This window comes from Crocuta crocuta, unplaced genomic scaffold (assembly GCF_008692635.1).
Source record: "Crocuta crocuta isolate KB4526 unplaced genomic scaffold, BGI_CrCroc_1.0 scaffold41, whole genome shotgun sequence".
In the NCBI taxonomy this organism is placed as follows: Eukaryota; Metazoa; Chordata; class Mammalia; order Carnivora; family Hyaenidae; genus Crocuta; species Crocuta crocuta.
Window position 1 is genome coordinate 16,217,354 of NW_027529428.1, and position 18,870 is coordinate 16,236,223.

Here is an 18,870-nt window from a genome sequence, read left to right on the forward strand (position 1 = left end):
GTCTGTGTACGTCTTCCCCTCCCCGCGGCCGCCCCCCTCCCCAGACAGCACGCAGCCCCTTCGCTGGGCTCCTGGCCGCTCTTGCTGCTCCTGGGCCCGGTCCCCCATCCTCCTGCTGTACCCTCCCCGCAGCCTCCCTCTGATGCCGCCTGGGTGACAGCCGTCTCTTGTCTCCTGACCGCCGTGCTCTGCTCCACCCCCCCCCCACCCCCCGCGCTGGCTCCTCTTGACTTGTGCCCGTTCCTGCACCATCTTTGCCGTAAGCACAGGGCCTACACCCTGTGCCTTGGGGGCGGCTCTGCCACGCCCTCCGCGGTGTCCCGTACACGCACCCTGACGTATTCATCGCACTAAAATACTGGTCCAGCACGTACTAGAAATCAGTGAGAGTGGTAGAAAAGCAAGAGTGCTAAGGAGGAGAGACCGAAGAGAACAGTTTACTTTTAGACACTTAGGAGAGGGAGCAAGTTCTGTAAAACAGAGTTAGTTTGCTTGGGCCTCCTCTTCTCCTTGTGGGTCAGGTTTCCCCTTTTAGATGGAAATGCATACGCTGTAATTCTTCTCGTCTTAAAATTTGCTGAGTGAGGTGACTGTTGTCCTTTAATACCCCGGTGGCTTGGGAAGAGCAGTGGGTTTGCGTAAAGGCTAGCCGTAGCAGAAGCCCCTTTATTTTCTTACTCCGTCGTCACAGAGTGTGACAGCAGAGACTGAGCGTCTGCCCTGGGAACTGACTTACCCCACCCTGCCTGCACTAACAAGGACGGGGCGCACCCACGTAAGTAGTGGGTGCACAGTCCGAGAGAGCCTCGCCTTGGACGGGGATGCATCACGTCAGAACCTGGGTTTCTTACTGTGACGTGTGCCAAATGCGTAGAGATCCAGGGTCACCCTGCTTTCACTGTGTACCATGTAAGTTTGAACTATTTTAAATCAAACTATCCCAGGAGGAATGAGGAGAGATAAAGACAAATTTAAGGGCACAGATGTCAACAGCCATCAGGCAAGCATTGGCAGAAGCAAAATGGGGGAAAAGGTGGACACGTTCAAGAACGAAGGAAGAAGGGCAACCAAAGCAGTCATGTCTCGGGAGAGGGTTTTGCTCTGCGTTCTGATACGGAAGGAAAGGAAGGAAATGTTGGGGGCAGGGGAATAATGCACACGCAGTAAGAACAGAGGGGTTGATCGCAATAGTTGTCTAGTTTTGGGGGTGCATAGGGAGAGGTCGAGGCAGGAAGCCCCTGGAGCATGGCCAGCAGTTTCTGAGTGTGACAGAATGTGTGCACAGGTGATGCCGTGGAAGGTGACGGTCCATTCACGTCACCTTAACCGTGGTGCTCCCTCACCAATCAGGTCAACAGAAGCAACATTCATTTAGCCCAAGGTGATTAGCTATGGAACTGATTATGCGTTTTTGCCCATATGTCCTGCCACTTTTGCTACAAAGGCAAAGTTTCATTTTTCACTAGATGCACCTCAGTAGACTTGAGTGTCTATTCATTCTCGTAGTCTCCGTGATTACAGGTTTTTTTTTTAATTTTTAAAAGTTTTTAACGTTTATTTATTTTTGAGAGAGAGAGACAGTACGAGCTGGAGATGGGCAGAGAGAGAGGGAGACACAGAATCTGAAGCAGGCTCCAGGCTCTGAGCTGTCAGCACAGAGCCCGACGTGGGGCTCGAACTCACAAACAGTGAGGTCATGACCTGAGCCAAAGTCCCGACGCCTAACCGACTGAGCCACCCAGGTGCCCCTGTTAGTTTAACCCCCTGAAGTTCGTGGTATAAGGATCACTCTTACAAGATTGTGTTTCATTATTGCTTGAGCTTCGTTGCCTGCTCTTCTGTGGTTCCGATATTCTGGGTGTCTGCAGTTTGTTTCCTTCCCTCTGTTTCGTTGGTTTTCCATTTTCTGGTTGGTAGAACAATTAATCTTGAAAGTGTTTGTATTTACAGGGTGGATGCGTCGACTCAACCAACCAAAGCCTGGGTCTGTTGCTCATGACCCTTGGACAGCAGGATGTCTCCAAAGTCCTCCTCGGACCGCTGTCTCCCTACACGTGAGTCGTTTTCCTTCCGCCTCTCCGTGCCATCCAGTTCAGTCTCGCAGTGGCACAAACGACCGAGGCGTCTGCCGCACATAGCCGGTCCCCGTGAACACCTGCTTGTGCTGCTGCTGACATGAGCCGGAGGTTGTCACCCTAAACCTGGGGTTAAACAAGGATTTCGCTTCATATCCTTTCTTGTAGCTTCATCATTTCTGTGTGTCATTCCCCTGGCATGAGAGAGAAATACCAGACAGTTCTTTAGTCTGTGCTTTAGATTTTGTTTCCATTTGGGAGGTAAACTGGTTCTGTTAATAGCTTGGATTGTGTCGTTAGTTCATGAAATCCCTCTTTTCCTTCGCTGTGGCCGAAAGGACTGTCTTTTTGTCGCAAATGCTAGGGGGCGAGCAGGCTGGAAAGATGGAGGAAGAGACAGAGTTCGTTCGCAGGCATGCGGCTGGAGTAGCGGGGAAGCTAAGCGAGTGTAAGGCCGGGCGTGGGTATCATCCAGAGTCGACGGCTAAGGCGGTAAAGCACGCACTCTGCAGAAAGAGCAGCTCTCCGAAGACGTCAGTGGCAGACAGCAAAGGGGAGGAAGCATCTCCCACTGACAGTACCTGAGGGTGCCGAAAACAGCCAGTCGGAGTGCCGGTGTCTGCGAGTGTGTGCTCATCGACTCCCGATCATTCCGTGCTCCTCTGTGGGTGGGGAGCAGGGTGGGTGGGCCTCGTACTCGTACAGGAGGTTTTCAGGTAGACATGAGACTGAACTGTCCTTTTTCGGTTATCATGGTACCGATGCTGTATATCTGAAAGGTACAGTACTGTGATAACTGAAGAATGATGGTGCCATCACATTGAGGGGGCGAGCGTGGCTGCGGGGCGCTGTGTCCGGGGAGAGGCGCTCAGAAGACATTCTTAAGAGGCTTTTTTTTTTTAATTTTTTTAATGTTTTATTTCTAGGAGAGAGAGAGACAGCGTGAGCAGGGGAGGGTCAGAGAGAGAGGGAGTCACAGACTGAAACAGGCTCCAGGCTCTGAGCTGGCAGTCAGCACAGAGCCCGACGCGGGGCTCGAACCCACGAACCGCGAGATCATGACCTGAGTGAGAGTCAGACACTTAACCGACTAAGCCACCCAGGCGCCCCATGGGGAGAGGTTGTTTTGAACAAGGACGTGGAAGAGAGAGAGTCCATTCTGTTAATGGCGAGGAAGGCGGTGAGGGCCACGCTGTGTCCCGATGACTCGTGTAACGTGTCTCACAGGACGTGAAACCCGAATTGAGTAACTGGCTGAAACAGACTTGGTAACCGAGGCCTTCAGAGAGGAGGGCGGGGCTGGGAGCCCAGCACGCCCAGTGCGCAGGTTTCTCCCCATGGAGACTGTGCTGGACGCGGCTGACGGTCTGCAGCCGCCACGGCCCCCCACTTTGGGCAGCTGCTCACACAGCACCAGGCCCTGTCCCCACATGCGTGTGCTCATGGGCCATGGGGTTTGGCAGAACGTGGTGTGAAAAACGGAATGTATATTTTTATTTTTCCTTGGTGGCTTTTTTTTTTTTTTTAAATGTTTTATTTTATTTCTAGGAGAGAGAGAGACAGACAGCGTGAGCAGGGGAGGGTCAGAGAGAGAGGGAGTCACAGACTGAAACAGGCTCCAGGCTCTGAGCTGGCAGTCAGCACAGAGCCCGACGCGGGGCTCGAACCCACGAACCGCGAGATCATGACCTAAGCGAAAGTCGGACGCTTAACCGACTAAGCCACCCAGGCGCCCCTATATAATCTTTTCAAGTCAGCAGCCCCTGCAGAGATGGCCAAGGTGTAACTGACACTTGTAGAAGTCTCTGTGTCCTCTTCGACTCACTTTTCACCAAACATTAATTGCAGTGTCCTGTCTTCCAGAAACCTTGCCTAAAATCACACCGTCTCCTGGGAAAACAAAGCGGCCTGCTCTCATTGGAGCTTCAGAGCAGTAGCACAGATTGTAAAGCTGTGTGTTTGGAGACAAGGGGCTCAGGCCTCCAGGGCATTTGTCCTCTGGGTTACTTTCTCCCAGGGCTTCCTGTAAGAGGGGCTGCCGTGGGTGGGAAGGGGCAGCCTGCCTTCTTTGTGGTGCTTCCTGGTAAACTAGAATGAGGGTGGAGGCAAGGGGGTTTATTTTTGAACGCTGTGTCTGTTTGGGATCCTTTTTTATTTTTTAATTTTTATTTATTTATTTTTGGGAGAGCACTGGTAGGGGAGGGGTAGAGAGACGGGAATAGAGGATCCGACGTGGACTCCGCCCTGACAGGCTGACAGCAGCGAGCCCGATGTGGGGCTCCACCTCACGAGCAACGAGATCATAACCAGAGCCCAAGTCAGACACTTAACCGACTGACCCACCCAGGTGCCCGTTTGGAATCCTTTATCCTCATGGAAGGCTCTAGGGGCCCAGAGTGACGAAGGGGCAGAGGCGGGAATAAATCTATGCCCTTCAGGGACCCAGTAGGTGAAGTTAACATCTACTTCTGTACAGTGAAGGGTGAAAAGAGATGGAATCCGTAATCAGGACAGTCACACTTGGGGGAAGCAGTTTATCCTAATCTAGTTCAGGAGCTTTCGAGATCAAACTGTCGCACTTAACTTTTATGTGCAGTTCAAGTCCTAAGAATCCATCTTCTGAAACCTCAGATTTCTAACGAAAACCAGAAGCAAGACCCTCTTTGGTTTAAAGAAGTGTATTCTGGCCCTTCGTATGTTTTGATTTTTATAAATAGCTTTTCAAATGTCTGTTGACAGCACTGGGATTGGGGAGATGTTTTTCTTGCACTGTTGCTTTCAAATCCTTTCTGGATTTGTGTGTTCTTTTCCTCTCACCTCTGTCCTTCTTCAGGAGATGGTTGGTGGTGGTTTCCTGTGTTACTTGAGAAAGTAAGTCTCTATGTGTGAAATTCTTCAGGAAGGTCAGAGATGCCTTTTTTTCAGTAGAACAGAATTGTGTTGGATGGCATGCTGGTACGTGAAGAATCTGTTTCTGTTGAATTTGTTGTGTTTTAGATAGAGCTGGCCACGGTAGTTCTGCCTTCCCCTCAAAATGCTTAGCTTTACAGCTTAGGGGAGGATTTATACTTGGTATAAAAGCAGGTTTAACAGCAAGAAAAATATTAATGAGCATCTTTTTTTTTTTTAATTTTTTTTTTAAATGTTTTTTATTTATTTCTAGGAGAGAGGGAGAGAGGGAGCGCATGAGCAGGGGAGGGTCAGAGAGAGAGGGAGTCACAGACTGAAACAGGCCCCAGGCTCTGAGCTGGCAGTCAGCACAGAGCCCGACGCGGGGCTCGAACCCACGAACCGCGAGATCATGACCTAAGCGAAAGTCGGACGCTTAACCGACTAAGCCACCCAGGCGCCCCATTAATGAGCATCTTAATTAGCCCTCTTGGAAACTGCTCATGATCAGAGCATGCGGTTACCAGAACATTCAGCATTCTGCCAGTGCACAGGCATCGGGCTCCACCCCATCTGCATTTCAGTTCTGGCTCTGCCCCGGAGCACGGGAGTCCGTGGACAAGGCACTGAGCATGTCTGCGCATCTGCGTCCTCTGTCGTGAAGGTGAATAATGGTCCTGCGGCCGTGGGTTTGTGGAGATGGTGTGAAGCTTTAATGAGGTCGGGTACCCTGCTTTCCCAGCCGTGCAGTGTGCCTGACAGAGCTTAGTTTGTGCTGAACACTGAGGTTCCTGCCTCAATGTCCCCTCTGTGTGGGAAGTCCAGTCTCCCGGTAAGGTCACGCTGGACACCAGGAGTCCTGGTAAACTTGCTTTGGGTATTCTCAGGCCTGAAGTCACCATAAATTGTCTGTCCAGCTCTCTCTAAATCTGTCCTTTATGACTAACATCTTGCAGTTGTTTTACTCAACAAACCATACACATCTTACGTACTCTTCCCGAGAATTCTGTAGGGTCGGTTTACTTAGCAAGCACTTAATGGTATTTACTGTTGTCCAGATGTCCATTGAAGTGTTTTCAAAAGATGAACTCACGGGGCGCCTGGAGGGCTCAGTCGGTTAAGCGTCTGACTTTGGCTCAGGTCATGATCTCATGGTTCGCGGGTTCGAGCCCCACATCGGGCTCTGTGCTGACAGCTCAGAGCCTGGAGCCTGCTTCGGATTCTGTATCTCCCTCTCTCTGTGACCCTCCCCTGCTCACACTGTCTCTCTCTCTCTCTCTCTCTCTCTCTCAGAAATAAATAAAACATTTAAAAAAAAAAAAGGTGAACTCACTTAGTTTTCGTGATAAGCCTACAAGGGGGTGGTAAAGGCAGGTAAGTATCCTTCACGGTCCCTTTTACAGGTGAGGAGGGTGCGGGGTGAGGCACAGAGCGGTGCAGCCACGTGCCAGGGGCATACGCGTCAGCCATGGGGTTCTGACCCAGGCAGCCTCGCCCAGAGTCCCTGCTCCCCTGACGCACTGAGCTCTTGTGTAAGAGCTGGGATGCCGTCCACGTTGCTGGAGTCCACACACCTCGCCGCCTGGGGCGGGGTGCCACGCCACATCTTTCCAGAGTCCTCGTTTCAAATTCTGCCGTAAAGTGATCTCCTTCTATCTTTAGTTAGACGTCTAAAATAAACTGTGCCACTTTGTTTTTCTCTAACTTTAATAAATGACCTCTTTCCACTGCTCGTGAAGCGCTGGGGAGTGGGAGCCTGGTGTCTCTCTTGTCGTGACCGGTGGGGGCGGTGAGCGATGCGCGGCTGTTGGGTCCAGAGCTGCCAGGGCGCCGCCGCCCCACACATTTGGGGGGCTTGCTGTGCCACCAAGCCCTGCCTCTTTATTGTCACTCGGCGGAGCCCCAGCACAGAGCTGGTAAAGCAAGAGACATCATCACGTTTGCAGATGAAACAGTTCGGATGTAAAGGCAGCAGGAGGCCGGGGCCGGGCTGGGGGAGCTGTGGGTGTCAAGGCCAAGTTCCGCTCAGAGCTCACTCAACGTTCACTCGGAACAGAGGCCAGCAGGCTTTGGGAAAGCCGCGGTTTGGCAGAAAACAACAAAACAAAACAAAACAACCCACCACCAATGTATTTTTTAAAAGCCGCTGCATGATGACTGGGCCCCCACTGAGCAGACTCCCCTCCTGCCCCCGGGCCTTTCCCCTCAGTTTCCAGAGCCACGCCTGCGGCCTGAGAGGCAGGTAACCCCAACAGGGAAGTGGCCTGCTGGGGCAGGGCCGGGGCCTTGTGTCGCCCGGAGAGGGCTGTCCTGACCTCTCTTCCCCTGGGTGTCAGGCCTGGGAGGCAGGCGGGGCTGTGGTTCAGAGGTGGGTGGGCCACCCGCAGGTCCCGCACCCTCGGGGCCCCGTGGGCAGGTCCCGCGCCCGCACTGGCCTTCACCTGTCCGCCAGCAGTGGTGGTGGGCGCGGCCCGCACTCTGCAGACAGACAGGAGGAAGGGCCCGTGTGCTCCAGAACTCTCTGAAACCCGCGTGCCGCAGGGACCGGAGGCTTTCATGGAGAAGTAGGTGGTGGTTTTCCTAAAAACAAACCCTTTTTCCTGAACAACAACCGGAAAAGTCCACTGTGGGTAGGTACAGTCCGAGCCAAGAGTTCCGAGCCTTCGCGTGTAGAAAGACCCCCGTCTGCCTCTGCGGATGCACGTGCATGGGGGGACCTGCTGCGTTGAGGGGCAGGGCGGCCGTGTGCACGCTGCTCGTCACTCCCGCCTGGCCATGTGGCCGAGTGCCCAGGGGGTGTGTCCAGGAGTGTGCCGCTGGGTCCGGGAGGGAGGGACAGGTGGGGGGTGGGCCTCTCGGGCCTGGCTACCTGGCTGCAGCCGTGGAGAAGGGCGACGGCCGGCGAGGGGTGACCTGTTTAATGACTTGTTTCATTCCTTCAGGAGACTGTTCGGATCTAATGTCGTCTGTGGTTAGGTCTCAGCTTCTGGAGAACTGGGCTGGAGGCTAGAGAACATTCCAGCCCCTCAGGGGCGGTGGGTAGAACATCTTGTAAAATGTGGAACCCGCTTTGCTGTTCCCTCCTAGTCCAAAGGCCACAAATACTCCGGAGCTGCAAGTATGCGGGCCTGCGTCCTTCTCCCCGAGCCTNACACACTGTTTCCTCCTGAGAACGCAGCCGGGCCGAGACGGACTTGTCAGCCGCGGGTTTGGGGTGCTTGTTTTCTCTCCAGGGACAGGCTGAGGGATGTGGTGAGGGGGGGACGGCGAGCAAGAGACTGAAGTGTTGGGTGGGTGAGGCAGACGGGGAAGCCAGTGGGGAAGAGCTGCCCTCCCGGCGCCCCCGGGAGTGGGGACGGCCCTGGTCAGGACCCGAGTGCTGCTGCACACTGAGCGGCTCCCCAGCAGGGACAGGTCATTGCCCCCAAGGGGGAGGGGCGGTCGTGAGCCCACGCACGTGAGCAGTAATAATTGGGCACCGCGAGCAGGGCCCGGAATGCTGTCCCCGAGAGTTGGCACCTGCGATGCCACCTTAGAGATGGAGATGAGGGGAGAGCAGGGGAGCGAGGGGCTTTCCTGCGAGCGCACCCCGCGCACCAGAGCCACTCTCCGGGGTAGTTACTCTTTCTTCTCTTAGTCCCTGAAACGCTGGTCACATCAGCCGGACCGGGTGAGGGATTGTCCCAGCCCCGTTTCTCCTTTGTGCCCTTTCTCTCCGGTGTGGATGGGAGGACAGGAAGGGGTGAAAGATGCACCCCGGGGGCTGCCCTGTGCTCAGTTGTGTCTACACTGTGTGAGCGCGGGAGCCAGGTTCAGTATGTCTTCTGAACTTCACAAATACCATATGTTTACATTTGAAACAGCCGTGTTGAGATGTAATTCACATACCACACAGTTTACCCATTCAAAGTGTACAGTTCAGTGGTTTTTAGCGTATTTACAAAGTTATGTCACTGTAACCGCAAGTTCGGTGCCGCAGAAAGAAGCCCTCTGCCCGTTCCTGGAGGCTCCCTAGCCCTTCCCCGCCCCCGCAGCCCGGGCAGCCACTGATCTGCCTCTTCTGGCCACTTTGTGTGAACGGACTCCCGCAGCCTGTGGTCCTCCGTGTCTGGCTTCTTTTACTGGGCGTCGGGTTTTCAGAGCTCGCGCTGCGGCTGGGTCATTGCTGCGTTCCTTTTCAAGGCCGAATAGCATGCTGTTGTGTGGACACATGGCGTTTTGTTTAGCCACTTACCGCTTGATGGGCATTTGGGTTGCTTATGCTTTTTTGTTCCCCCATTGGTGGAAACTGGCTTTTATTTTTTATTTTGTTTTGTTTTTTTATTTATTTTTTCAAATTTACATCTAAGTTAGTATATGGTGCAACAGTGATTTCAGGAGTAGATTCCTTAATGCCCCTTACCCATTTAGCCCATCCCACAACCCCTCCAGCAACCCTCTGAGTGTTCTGTATATTTAAGAGTCTCTTAAGTTTGGTCCCCCTCCCTGTTTTTCTACTATTTTTGCTTCCCTTCCCTTATATTGATGTTTTGTATCTTAAACTCCTCGTATGAGTGAAGTGATATGATATTTGTCTTTCTCTGACTCATTTCACTTAGCATAATACCTCTAGTTCCATTCACATCTTGCAAATGGCAAGATATCACTCTTTTTGATTGCTGAGTACTACTCCACTGTATATATGTACCACATCTTCTTTATCCATTCATCCATCGATGGGCATTTGGGCTCTCTCCATACTTTGGCTATTGTTGATAGAGCTGCTGTAAACATTGGGGTGCATGTGTTCCTTCGAAACAGCACATCTGTGTCCCTTGGATAAATACCTAGTAGTGCAGTTGTTGGGTTGTAGGGGAGTTCTAGTTTTAATTTTTTGAGGAACCTCCACACTGTTTTCCAGAGTGGGTGCACCAGTTTGCATTCCCACCATGAGTGCAAGAGGGTTCCTCTTTCTCCGCATCCTCGCCAACATCTGTTGTTGCCTGAGTTGTTAATGTTAGCCATTCTGATGGGTATGAGGTGGTATCTCAGTGTGGTTTTGATTTGTATTTCCCTGATGATGAGTGCTGTTGAGGATTTTTTCATGTGTCGGCCATCTAGATGTCTTCTTTGGAGAAATGTCTATTCATGTCTTCTGCCCATTTTTTCACTGGATTATTTGTTTTTTTGGGTGTTGAGTTTGATAAGTTCTTTATAGACTTTGGATACTAATCCTTTAACTGACATATCATTTGCAAACATCTTCTCCCATTCTGTCGGTTGCCTTTTAGTTTTGCTGATTGTTTCCTTCACTGTGCAGAAGCTTTTTATCTTGATGAGGTCCCAGTAGTTCAGTTTTGCTTTGGTTTCCCTTGGCTCTGGAGACGTGTTGAGTAAGACGTTGCTGCGGCCAAGGTCAAAGAGGTTTTTGCCTGCTTTCTCCTCTAGGATTTTGATGGCTTCCTGTCTTACATTTAGGTCTTTCATCCATTTTGAGTTTGGTTTTGTGTCTGGTGCAAGAAAGTGGTCCAGTTTTCCCGGCACCACTTGATGAAGAGACTGTCTTAATTCCACTGGATATTCTTTCCTGATTTGTCAAAGATTCATTGGCCGTATGTTTGTGGGTCCTTTTTGGATTCTCTATTCTGTTCCATTGATCTGAGTGTCTGTTTTTGTTCCATGCTTCTGCTTTTCTGTTACGAATAATTTTATCACGAACATTCATGTCAGACTTTTGTGTGGCCGTATGCTGCATTTCTCCTTTGTACCTACCTGAGACGGGGAGTTCCTGGATCATCTGGTAGCTTCTTACTTAGGAGTTAGCCACCAGACTGGTTTCCACAGGGCCACACGGTGTTCCCGTCCAACCAGCAGTAAACGGGGGTTCTAACTGCTTCACATCCTCACCCACACCTGTGTTCTCTCTCTCTCTTTCATTGTAGTCATTCTGTTGGGTGTGAAGTGGGACCCCATAGTGGTTTTGATTTGCATTTCCCTAATGACTCATGATGTAGAGCATGTTACTCTTAATCTCAAGATTGTGAGTTCAAGCCCCACACTGGGCATGGAGCCTACTTTAAAATTCAATTAATTGGGGCGCCTGGGTGGCTCAGTCGGTTAAGTGTCTGACTTCAGCTTCAGGTCATGATTGACCATCCTTCATGTGCTTATTAGCTATTGGTAAGGCTTTGGAGAAATATCTATTCACATCCTTTGCCTATGTTTAATTGTATTACTTGTCTTTTTGTTTTTGCTTTTTTTTTTTTCTTCTGAGTTGTAAGAGTTCTTTATATAAGCTCAATACCAGACTCTTATCAGGTATATGATTTGCAAGTATTTTTTTCCATCCTGGAAATTGTCTTTTTACTTTCTTAATAATGTTTGTTGATGCACAAAAGATTTTAATTTTGATGATATCTCATTTATATGTTTCTTTTCTTTTGTCACTCTGCTTTTGGTGTTATATATAAGAAACTTGGGGCATCTGGATGGCTCAGTCAGTTAAGTGTCTGACTTCAGGTCATGATCTCACAATTAGTGAGTTCAAACCCAGTGTCAGGCTCTGTGCTGACAGCTCAGAGCCTGGAGCCTGCTTCAGATTCTATGTCTCCCTCTCCCTCACCCCTCCCCTGCTCGTGCTGCCTTTCTCAAAAATAAACATAAAAAAAAAAAGAAAGAAACCAATGCCTAGCCTGAGATCATGAGGATTTACTACTGTTTTCTTCTGTGAGTTCTATAGTTTTAGGTATTAGAGGTTCTTAATCCATTTTGGGTTAATTTTTATGTATGATGGGAAGAGAGGGTCTAACTTCATCCTTCTGCATGTGGAGTCGTTCACCATTTGTTGAACAGATTATTCTTTCCCCATTGAATTATCGTGGTACCCTTTTTGAAAATCAGTTTACCATAAATAGGTGGGTTTATTTCTTGACTCTCAGTTCTTTCCCATTGGTCTTTCTGTCTAGAATCAGTCTTTTGAAAGCTCCTCAGGTGATTCCATAGCAGGCTGGTTAGAGCCATCTAGCCAGGATAGGGAGTTTGGATGGTTCATTTGGGAGGTAACACAAGGTTGCCTGATATTTCATTACAGACCTTCAGACCATCTGTTCCTTACTAAGCCAGTGTTCCCTGTCTTGCCTGATAAGAATCAGTAGGGTTACTTGTTAACAACAGATTGCTGGCCCCTGTGCCCTGGGGAGACAGGGCCTGGTAATGAGTGGGGAGGGGCTGTCTCTGTGTTGGCCTGTGTCCAGGCTTTACCACTCGGACCCTTATTCCCTACCAGTTGTTAGTTGAGTAAAACCTTTAGGAACTTGTGTGTTCAATGAACCCTCCAGGTGAGTCTTCTGGTTGGGCCAGCTTGGGGAGATGCTGAGTCTGCTGGGCCAACCAGTAGAAGTCCCTTTACCTGTCCCATTTGCCCTTCCATGGAATTGCCCTTCCAAAGGTACTGTTGGGATGCAGCCATCATTGTGTCTTGAAGGAGATGACAGGAAACCGCCCCATGAAACTCCTTGTCGTGTCCACTGTGAGCTCCTCCCTGGCCTCCTGCCATATACATACAAATATTGTCATACCCGAGTTTCTCCCCCGACCCCCTTCTTGTTATTTAAATTTCCATAGTACTTTTAAAGAGTATTTAACTTGTCTGCCTCACTTTATTGAACACTTCATGACATGTTGACTACAAGATCCCCAGCACCAGGGACAGTGCCTGGAACATAGTAGGCACTAAGTAAATGTGTGTGGAGCGAATTGAAGGATTTTGTTGAGGTTGAGGAGCAAAGAGAAAGACTTTGCTCTGATTTGGCATCTGCTTGGTTTTACCCCATGATGCTGTGAGCAGGAGTACGTGTTTCTCTGCATATGCTGCTCAAAGACTAACACTGTTATGTCCACTCTAACTGCGTGGGACCCAATGACTTCTGCGTCATGGACTAACCTTGAACCTTTAAAAAAATGTGTTTATCTTGTATTGTGTGCATCTCTATAGGCTGTTTAAATCCACTTTGGAAAATGGCAGGCTGTGAATAAATACTATGCAATGAGTTGTAATGAGCAGTTCTTAATTTCAGGTATTCTTGATCTGTGAAAGTAAAAGCTTGGGTTCTGCACAGGGGAAGGAGAATATTTTTGAAAATCAAATTCCTTTTTCACTCCTCCCTCTTTTTTTTCCCTCCTTTTCAGGATAGAGTTTTTGCGGCATTTGAAGAGCTTTTTCCAGATTATGTTTAAAATTGAAACCAAACCATGTGGCGAAGAACTCAAGGGTGGGGATAAAGTGCTGCTGACCTGCGTTGGCATTGGCTTCTCCAACCTCAGCAAGACCCTTAAGTGATGCTGTCACAGGATGAGGCCCCAAGGCCTACAAACAAAGCAGACGCTGCCACGGACATCCAAAGGGACCAAGTCCAAGTTCATCCGGGATAGGAGAGCCTCTTACGTTAAGGATTTCTTCATTTTCCATTAAAAACAAATTCAGAACGTTTAAATAAAAGACCTGTCTGTATCATGTGGTTTCTAGCCGTTTCTGCAGTGGCATTGACATTCCTCAGGAGGCCCAGTCGTGACAAGAACTCCCGTGGCCCACGGGGAGGAGGAGCGCGCCGTCGGGACACGGCCGTGTTGCTGGAGTGGCTGCGCCCCCAGGTCTCCACTGGGGCTTCCTCCATCTGCACCCCGGGCTTCTGTGGTGGTGCCGCTCTCCAGACCTGCAGGGTCTGTTCCTGTTCCTTCTGCGAGGACTGCCCACTTTGAGCCTCGGTTTCTGGGTAGGGATTAAATGAGATAAGATGAGGGGAAGTCTTTATGTGGAATGCACATGTCAGAAATTGGTAACGTGAAACTGATCTGTCCCTCATCTTGTGAACGGACTGATATCTCGGAGGCAAGTACCACCCCTCTCTGGTCTGTCGTGTGTCTGTGGGGGAGGAGTGTCTGGGGAGGGCGGGGCTCGATTAAAGTTATTGAATATTTTCTGTATCTCGGGTGTGATGTAGATTTTATTCTTGACAAAATTCAGGAAGGGCATCTTATCCCATTGAAATGTTTCATGTAATGACGGTGACCTCCTGATTTAAACTTCCGTGTATAATAGTGTCAGAGTCTGGAGTTTTACCCTACTTGCGAGCTAGTAAGTTAGATTATTACTGTTCCGTGGATGCCGGCAGAATCTTGGGTCAGAGACCGAGAACTTCACTGCCTGGAGCCCAGCGAACAGCATGAGCTTCGTGTGTGTGTCGGTTCCCCCTGTCGCCCTGACGTGGGGAGGACCCAGGTAGATAGATGCCAAGTGTGTGCCGGCTTGCATCACAGCCAGCGAGGTACGCGAGCTCGGAGGCCCCACCTTGTCCAGCGAGCCTGCTCTTTGTTCCCCCTGCACGCCTCAGGATTGCTGGGCACCCCTCAGGATTGCAGGCCCTGCGCACTGTTAGGAGAAAAGGCGCAGGCAAAGGCCCCCGCAGCAAGAACGTGCAGGAACACTCGGCCCGTGCTGGGATGGCCCTGATGACTAACAGAGTCTACACTGGGTATGTGGACAGGGTCACGGTTCGTGGGCAGGGGAAGATCTCATTCTTTCCACTGGGATTCCCAGTGGCATTCTCCACCAGAGGCGGGTGGCTTTTGAAGTAAGGAGAGGCTTTGCCTCCTAGTCTTCTGTGTAGGCCTAACGTTGAAGAAAGCCAGGCCACTTGAACCGTGGCACGCCACTTAGAGCTTTACGTGGCCGTTAGTTTTCTGTTACGCGTGAGACACGAACACACACTTAGCAGCTTACAGCAGCACCCGTCTGTCGTCTCCCAGTGGTCCAGCTTGGACGTCCTGGAGACCCTACTTGGATTCTTTGCTTAGAGTCTCAGAAGGCTGATGTCAGAGTGTCCGCCGAGCTGGGCTCTGGGGAAGACTGTGCGTCTGGCTCTCCGGCTGTGGGGCTGGAGTTGCTGTTTCGGCCTGGGGTCAGCTGGGCTGTCCTTCAGCCTGTGGACGCTGCCCTCTTCCTTGTGACGTGGTCCCTTCCATCTTCAAGCCAGCAGTGCTGCTTGGAATCCTGTTGCATCGAATGTTCCTTGTGCTTTGAATCTGACCTTTTCTTTTCTTTTTTTTTTTTTAATTTTTGTTTCTCAAATTCCACATCTGGGTGAAATCATATGATGTTTGTCTTTCTCTGACCCACTTATTTCACTTAGTGTAATACTCCCCAGTTCCATCTGTATTGCTGCAAATGGCAAGATTTCATTCTTCTTGATCACCAAGTAGCATTGCATCGTATGTATATACCTCATCTTCTTAATCCATTCGTCAGTCACCTGCTGTGGTCCCACTGAGTGCTGCTGCTGTTTGAACTCACATCTGTCCGTGAGTAATCAGAACGAAGGGGCCACGTTGCTTTGGACACGACAGATACTACCCTGCGGGGCTTTCTGTCTCTTGCAGCAAGCTCTGGAAATGGTATCGTTCGTCAGTTTAGGTTACAAGTGGACTGTGGGCAGATCCCAGCAAGCCGTAGAAGGGGTGTGTGCTGCTGTCTGCTGTGAACGTGGAAGCATCTGGTGGTCTCCAGCCCTCCGGTCGTAGCTGCTTCTGCGGTGGGAACATCTGGTGGCAGTGGTGACGATCTTGCCAAAGACCAGAAGTTTCATGTTTGTAGCCTGTTTTCGGCCCCTTCTTAAATGCTCAGGAGAAGCAGTGCTACTCACTGGGCAGAAGCCATTCTGTGCACATCGCTGGTCCATCTTACTGACATTCGGCCCCTCCAGTCTCTGCCTTGTTCCTAGATTCGCTCCTGGATCCTCCAGCTACCCCTGGGGTGGTTTGTGGATTCTAGTATTTTGGGCTTGGTTTTCTATCTTGGTCTTTCTGTTCGCTGTCTGTCTGAAGACCATTCTGAATTCAGGGAAGCTAGGGATCTTTTTTTTTTTCAGGGCAGACACACTGGTGACCTTGTTGGGAGTCATGGCAGAACATTGCTTTCGTCTTCTGTCATCTACCAGGCCCCGCTTCTGTCTTTCAGCACCCTTCACCTACGTTCTGTGTAAGCCCCAGCCAGCGTCCTTCATAGTTACTTTACCATATTCATCAAGATGTTTGATCTGGGGTGGGAGGAAGCTAGGGTACCCCAGCAAGACCTGCCGCTGGGGGAATAGCAACAGGAGGCTCTGTGGAAATTCTGGTTGCCCTCACATGGCAGCTAAGCCTCCTGGTTAGTTGGTCTGTTTTTTCAATCTTTTCTGATAAAAAAGTGGTGAAGGACATCACTGATGACAGACCCAACAAAAATCCAAAAGCTTAAGTTGTGTCATGTGCCTATATTCTCACTGTCACAAAAGCCCATGAGGTGGCCACTTTTTTTTTTTTTTAATTTTGTAATGTTTACTTATTTTTGAGAGGCAAAAACTGAGTGTGAGTAGGGGGAGGGTCAGAGAGAGAGGGAGACACAGAATCTGAAGCAGGCTCCAGGCTCTGAGCTGTCACCACAGAGGCCGATGTGGGGTTTGAGCCCACGAACCATGAGATTATGACCTGGGCTGAAGTTGGATGCTTAACTGGCTGAGCCAAGGTGGCCACTTTCTATGAAGTCTTTTGTTTTGGGAGCGTCCTCAGTGAGGCCCATGCTGGCAGACAGTTTTATGCTGGCTTGAGTGGAACGGCAGGGGAGGAAGTAGGTGGATGGAATAGAGGAGGCTGGAAGAACTGATAAAACCCAAGGTAGACGGAGAAGAGGAAGCACCAAGGAAATAAGGAATCCCCACCGGCTTGGCCATGCCCAAGGTGGGGGTGGGACTCGCCTGGCAGAGGTGAGGGGGCCAAGATGGGGTGATGAATGGGTTTACTGGGGGCTTTGGTCGCGGTATGAGGACTAGAATGTAGGGTTCCATTGAATTTGCCCCTTGGCACTTGGTTGGAGACGTGTTGCTGTCCCTGTGGGCAGTTTTCTCCAGTCTGTGATAAATAGGAGAGCAGCACTACCGGTCAGATGCCCAGCCCAGACCTCCACTGTTCCTCACCTGACTCCAGGGTGGAGGAGAGGCAGTGTGCGCTTCACACAACCTGGCCTGTTCTTCACAAGGGACTAATGGTTAATGGGAACGTAGCAAGCCAGGTCTTTTTGTACTTGAGCTGACTAGGTCTGAGAGGCCATTCGAGTGGAAGAATTGATCAATGTTTGGCATCCTACAGAGGCCACGCCACATCACTCCTTTACTCAAGCAAATAGGTTTCATTTTGTCTGGGGCTGCTCAAATTCCTTGTCACGTTCAGCCCACCCTTGTCAGACAGTGTGACCCAAGCCTGAGCACAGGCCTTGGGTCGCCCTGTTGAAGGGACCAGGTCAGAGTTTTGGCAGATGGGCCACCCCCTCTGTGGTCCTTCTGATGGTAGTGGTTCTGGGTGTGGACCTTGCTCTGCTCAGATCCTTCCATTGAATCTGCAGGGGAGAGGATGGTCATCTCCAGAGGTGAGTGTGACCCACTTGGGTTCTGGTCCAGCGTGGCTACTCACCAGCTGTTAGGACGTTAAATAAGTTACCTCCCCCACAGGTTTCCTCTGTGCAGTTGAGGTCGATGTGTGATATGGTGCCAAAAAAATCGGAAAGATGCCCATCACTGTCCCACTGTCCCCTGACACTCCCCCATTCTCACGCATGTTCATTTAGGGTGGCGAGTGGCTTAGTTTGTGAATTCTCCTCCCTGTTAAACCGAGATGGTCTGGAGTCGGTTTGTCTTTAAGGTTTGATGTGGCTATGCTTTTAAAGTTATTTTTGAAAGCCTTTATTTTTTTTATAGTTTATTGTCAAGTTGGTTTCCATATAACACCCAGTGCCCATCCCCGCAAGTGCCCTCCTCCATGCCCATCCCCCCTTCCCCTCCCCCATGCCATCTGCCCTCAGTTTGTTCTCAGCTTTCAAGAGTCTCTCATGGTTTGCCTCCCTCTCTCTCCCCTACTGTTTTTCACTTCTCCCCCATGGTTCCCCATTAAGTTCCTCCTAATCCTCCTATACGTGCAAACATACGGTATCTGTCCTTCTCTGCCTGACTTATTTGGCTCAGCATAACACTCTCACGTTCTATCCATGTTGCTACACATGGCCAGATGTTGTTCTTTCTCACTGCCGTGTAGTATTCCATCGTATAGATAAACCACATCTTCATGATCCATTCGTCAGTTGATGGACACTTAGGCTCTTTCCATGTTTTGGCTATTGTTGAGAGTGCTGCTGTGAACATTGGGGTACGTGTGCCCCAATGCATCAGCACTCCTGTATCCCTTGGGTAAATTCCTAGCAGTGCTATTGCTGGGTCATAGGGGAGTTCTAGTGTTAAGTTTTTGAGGAATCTCCACACTGTTTTCCAGAGGTGAAAGCCTTTATTTTTTAAAAACATTAATTTCAATAATCTCTACGCTGATGTGGGGCTTGAACTCAGATCCCTGAGATCAAGAGTCACATGCTTTACCAACTCAGTCACATGCTTTACTCCTCAGTAATTTCTGAGGAAGGCTTTTGGTTTCTCGGGTTTCAGTAGAGAGTTGTTAAATAACACAAGATTAGGAACGAGACCTTTGCGAATCCCAGCTGTGTCCGCTGATGTGTGGCATCGGGCGAGTCCTGCACCTGAGGCTACTGTTCTCATCTGCGAAATGGGAATTGTCTACCATCCACCCTGGTCTGGAGAGGGTTTCATGCACATAATGGTTAGGTACTAAACACTGGGGATTCTTTCTAGCTGTTTGATCCCTGGGGAGGCTTCAAAGCAGGCTGTGCCCTCACTGGTAAGGGCAGCATGAGTCACAGGATTTATCTTCACATCTAGTACGTGGATGTGCTTGGCCTGAAGAGCAGAGATGAGATATGGCACCTGCATGTGGGTCAGGGTCAAACTGCCCCATGAAAAATGCTTGAGTTAAAAAGAAGGCCCGCAGGCATCTCCAC

General features: G+C 50.2%; 1 protein-coding gene across 7 annotated transcripts in view; it reads left to right on the forward strand.

Moving 5' to 3' along the window:
* The window catches only part of RCL1 (RNA terminal phosphate cyclase like 1), a 57,425-nt gene extending 43,973 nt beyond the window's left edge, over positions 1–13,452 (forward strand). For all 7 annotated transcript variants that reach the window (XM_077759450.1, XM_077759449.1, XM_077759454.1 and 4 more), the window contains 2 exons: positions 1,951–2,054; positions 13,131–13,452. In XM_077759450.1, coding sequence (XP_077615576.1) covers positions 1,951–2,054; positions 13,131–13,281 — 255 coding nt within the window. In that variant the 3' untranslated portion in view covers positions 13,282–13,452. The remainder of the gene's footprint in view (positions 1–1,950; positions 2,055–13,130) is intronic.
* The last annotated feature ends 5,418 nt before the right edge of the window (positions 13,453–18,870 follow it).